This window comes from Solanum dulcamara, chromosome 3 (genome assembly GCF_947179165.1).
Source record: "Solanum dulcamara chromosome 3, daSolDulc1.2, whole genome shotgun sequence".
Classification (NCBI taxonomy): domain Eukaryota; kingdom Viridiplantae; phylum Streptophyta; class Magnoliopsida; order Solanales; family Solanaceae; genus Solanum; species Solanum dulcamara.
Genome location: NC_077239.1, coordinates 6,710,585 through 6,715,216, shown reverse-complemented (window position 1 = coordinate 6,715,216; position 4,632 = coordinate 6,710,585). Strand labels below are relative to the sequence as shown.

Here is a 4,632-nt window from a genome sequence, read left to right as displayed (position 1 = left end):
TTTGACTCTTGTCTAGAGTCTATGATTCAGCTAAGAACACTTTTCACAGTGTTCCAACGCTCTGATACCATGAACTATTCTGAGAATAAGTGCACAGATACACATACACAGTGAAGAATGAGGATGAAGAAGAAGAGAAGAAGATGAGAAGAAGAGCTGAAATGCCCTAAATCAAGTTACAAGATATTATTGGCTATATATATACATAGCTAACTAAGTAGTAACTAACTAACTAATTCAGTTAGTTAGTTCTAACTAGATCACTATAAATGACTAAACTGTCCCTATCTCTAACTACCTACTCCTTAACTATCTTAACAAAATGTCTCTGTATGTACAATGGGGTAGAACACACATCACATGAGTTGATGAATGACTACCTTAAAAACTAAATGATAAGGCCACAATTGACTTGTCCAAATACGCGACAAAAATGGAGTAACTGAAAAATAGAATAAACATCTGACAGAGATATGCATAAGTCACTGTCAAGTTTTCAATTGTGTGTCATGTGTTCGTGCTAGATCATCTCCACAATAAGTTTGATAAGAAAGTTGTTTGCTGCATCTTTGTTAATAAAAAATAAAATGAAGGTGTTGCGATCCTATCACAAATCAGATATATGTGTTAAGAAATGTGGTATTTAACGAAGCGTCAGCATGGTGGTCCCAACAAGTGTCTCTACCAGATTCAATTGATCTTGTACAAAAGCTGCAAGATAAGCTCACCAAAGTAGAACAATGGAACAAGATAGAATCTAACCAGGATGTATATCCATAAAAGGAAAAGAAGAGCTTATGGTAAATTGGAACTTGTGAAACAGCAGATGTGTTGCAAGAAAATGTTTAAGAAGCACCATAATCGCAAATAAAAAAGTGTACAAGACTGAAACGTCCAAACACTAAGTATATAGATGCAACATTAATAGAAGTTGTCAAAATCAAAGAGGCTACTACCTTTGAAGAAGCTTCAAAGACTAGTGATAAGATAAAGTTGACACCAGAATAGATTTACAAAATATCTGGATATCAGGATGATTCCAAAGTCTTGAAAATCATTAGAAGTGAAGGCAAAGAACGAATTAAGTTGGGGTTGAGGGGAAGTGTTAAGAATTCATTATCAACTTAATTAATATTTAAAATATTTTAAAGAAGAATCTAAAATATTTAACAGATGTAAAGAAATGAAGAAAGATCTCTAGAATGAGTGTTCTAGAGAGAGAAATCTAGAAATATTTTAGAAAAAGATAGTTAAGAAAATACCAAAAAAGAGTAGTATATATTTCTCGCTAGATTCTTCCATCACCACCTATTAATAGAAGTGGTCCATTTGAGTTGTACGTGAGCTCTAAGTAAGAAAGCAAGAAAGAAAGCAAACAAGAGAGCAAAGAACAAGTGAGTGCGATAGGAGAGAGTTGCTAGAATGTGAGTACAAGAAATATTGTTGGTAAGAATTACAACACCGAAGTGATTCCTTACTTTGCAATAATAAAATTCAAGTTTTAAGGAACCAATAATCCATTATCAAAAATATTCAACAAAAGATGCCAAAAAATATTGAATTTGTCAAAATTCAGAATGTCACGAGTTCAAATATTGAACTTGTAAAAAAGCAAAAAAAAAATCATCAAATATTAAAAATAATCCTCAATAAAGAAATATTAACAGAAAAGATACTAATTAAGCTGGTAACCAAACATTTGTATGATTTCTATCGGTCATAATGCATCTTGAATTTTTTCTCTCATCTTAAACTCCCTATATAAACACAAGAAAATCCTTCATTCAAACTCACCTCACAATCCCCCCCCCCCCCCCAAAAAAAAAAAAAAAATTCTTTCCTAACAACACAAAAAAAATAAAAAAAAAATCACAACAAAATAAAAGAGAAAACAAGAAAAAGAAATGGCATCATCAATGAAATCATCTTTGATCCTTTTTTTTACGTGTTCCCTTTTCCTCCAAGTCACTTATGCCGTATATAAAAGTGAGTTACTATTATTTAATTAATTATTGTGAAAATAATATGTCCAATTCAATGCATGAACAAATTAATGAAAATTCTAATTTCGTCACTGTATCTTAATTTTCTTTTTTATTTTTGTAGCGGAGGTGAAATGTGAGAGTTTACCAAATGGTGATTGTGCATTTGCAATTTCATCAACAGGGAAAAGGTGTGTATTAGAGAAAGCAACACCACAAGACAATTTAATTAGTAGTGAATACACATGCAAGACATCAGAAGTGATGGTTGAAAACATGAAGGAACACATTGAGACAGATGAATGTATTGAATCTTGTGGTCTTAATAGAAATTTCTTTGGAATTTCTTCTGATGATTTGCTTGAGCCTCAATTTGTCTCCAAACTATGCTCCCCTCCTTGTTATCAACAATGCCCCAATATTGTTGATCTTTACTTCAACTTGGCTGCTGCTGAAGGTAAAACTATTAACCTCTCTCATCACTTTTTTAAAAAAAATCAGTTTGTTAACGAAAATGGTAAATATATTTAATTTGTTAAACAACAAGGGTATATATGCGCCAGTTATTAGATAGTGAAGATATATAAGCACCATTTTTTTTTAACGAAGAGTATAATCGCCTTAATTTTGACCTTTTAAAATTTATTTATTTGGTGAAATGTGCAGGAGCATACTTGCCAAACTTATGCAACAAGAACAAGAAGTTGCTGAGCAGTGGTGCTGCTGAAGAGGGTGCTGATGCTCCAGCTCCATCTCCTTCTTCTTTCTAAATTGTTTTTGCACCTTTCTTTTAAAAATATAAATAATTTTTTTTTTACAAACAACAATAAAGTTGTTTGTGAGGATATTGCATTTAATGTTTAATTCTTTGGGTTTGCTGAAATTTTTCCCCGAGACATTTTATTTTTTGTGCCAATTCTTTTTTCACTGAAAAATTTCATAAAGATTCTTCTTCTTTTACATGGGATTTGTTGTTTGCTTTAATTTATTTTTACCTTGCTTTTCATGTTTGATATTTTGATGGAATGACAATCTCCATAATATATGAATATAATTCTTTATAATTTGAATATAAGAAAATGATCCAGGAAAAATTACGTGGATAAGCAAATATATATTAATTTATTAGTTAACATAGTTACAGTTTAATTAAATCATCATTCACCATTAACGTACAATCATAATTAAGTGGCTCACGTGCATAATTTATATAATTCAGCTCTCAATTGTATAAATTCAAAATTTGTATAATTCGGTTCCTAATTGTATAAATTCAGAATTTTTCTAATTGTATAAATTCAGAATTTGTATATGCTTACCCTAATTTGTATGTAATTATCATGTTGATACATTTGATTTGTATAAGTTCTGAAAAATTCCTAAATGTATAAATACATAATTTATATATACTTACTATGTTTGTATATTGGCAACGAATTATACAAACGAAAATATCCACAACAAACAAAACTATAACTATGGAGCGTAATTATGCAAACTGTAGCTAATGAGTATAACTAAAATACTTATAGTAGCTATTTGTAAAATTTTATATTTTTTCCAGATCTCTTATATGTTTAATATTATAAAGGGTAGTTTGGTTTGAATAAAAAGTATGTCCGATTCATTATGTTGGAATTAGTTATTTTGATATTATTTTTTATTGATTGTTTGATTTATTGTATTTATAAAAATAACATGCATATTTTTAACAACAACAACAACATATCCAGTGAAATCCCACAAGTGGGATCTGAGAACATGCATATTTTTTTTAAAAAGACCGCATTTGTTTATAAAAATATCTTCTATTTTATTTAGTAGAAAAATGATTTGAGGGACCTTAGCAATATTTTTGACATATTTATTATTTTATTCCGAGATAACGAATTTCAATATTGTTATTCGACCCTCTACCAGGGATAATTTAACCTGATATTAATTACTAATTCGATGATAATTTATCTTAGAATTAGTAACCAAAAAAGGAATAAAACAACACTAAATTGTTATCCTAAAATTATTTATATTTGTCGAGTATACCAACCGACCCCTAACAATAATAACTATGCCTTATTATCAAACAAGTTAGAGGCAGCAATATATATAAATCCTCATTAACCGTATTTTTTCATTTAAGCTGAACTGATACTATAGCTAATAAGTGGATTATACCTTAATTACAAGTTTTTGAGACCATAATGCATTATAATTTTCACCATCTATAATATATTTTCTTTTGAAAAAAAAAACTATTTGGAAACTACAAACCAAGACAGGTCAATCGGTGTAATAACCCAGTATAATATTTATAAAAAAGTATTTTATTTGCCCCAAAAAGGAAAAAAATTAAGTCAGGAATTTGAATAATATTATTATGATGATTTTGAATTTAGCCATATGGCATTTACATAGACAATATTAATGATTTCTTACCACAAATAATTTTGATAGGAAGGTATTATTGTTTGGATTTGAAGGAATTAAAATTCTAATATAGAGCATTTTTACCTTTATTCTCTTACTAGTTAGGAGGAGCCAAAAGATCGATCTTTAAGTTAATAGAATAATAATAATTAATTAGGTTTACGTATAATTGTATCTTTATTTATTTCTTCTACAAAAAAATATTTCAACTTCATTCTCTTTT

General features: G+C 29.0%; 1 protein-coding gene across 1 annotated transcript; it reads left to right on the top strand.

Moving 5' to 3' along the window:
• The first annotated feature begins 1,904 nt into the window (after positions 1 to 1,904).
• Positions 1,905 to 2,752, top strand: LOC129881508 (uncharacterized). The gene is made up of 3 exons (XM_055955701.1): positions 1,905 to 1,986; positions 2,107 to 2,439; positions 2,649 to 2,752. Exons 1-3 carry the CDS (start codon positions 1,905 to 1,907, stop codon positions 2,750 to 2,752), a joined length of 519 nt encoding a protein of 172 aa, XP_055811676.1.
• The last annotated feature ends 1,880 nt before the right edge of the window (positions 2,753 to 4,632 follow it).

Excerpts from the sequence above, each read along its gene's own strand:
- LOC129881508 (XM_055955701.1), top strand. The coding sequence starts at position 1,905 with ATGGCATCATCAATGAAATCATCTTTGATCCTTTTTTTTACGTGTTCC. Across the intron at positions 1,987-2,106 it reads CACTTATGCCGTATATAAAA|CGGAGGTGAAATGTGAGAGT; the intron begins GTGAGTTACTAT and ends TTATTTTTGTAG. Across the intron at positions 2,440-2,648 it reads CAACTTGGCTGCTGCTGAAG|GAGCATACTTGCCAAACTTA; the intron begins GTAAAACTATTA and ends TGAAATGTGCAG.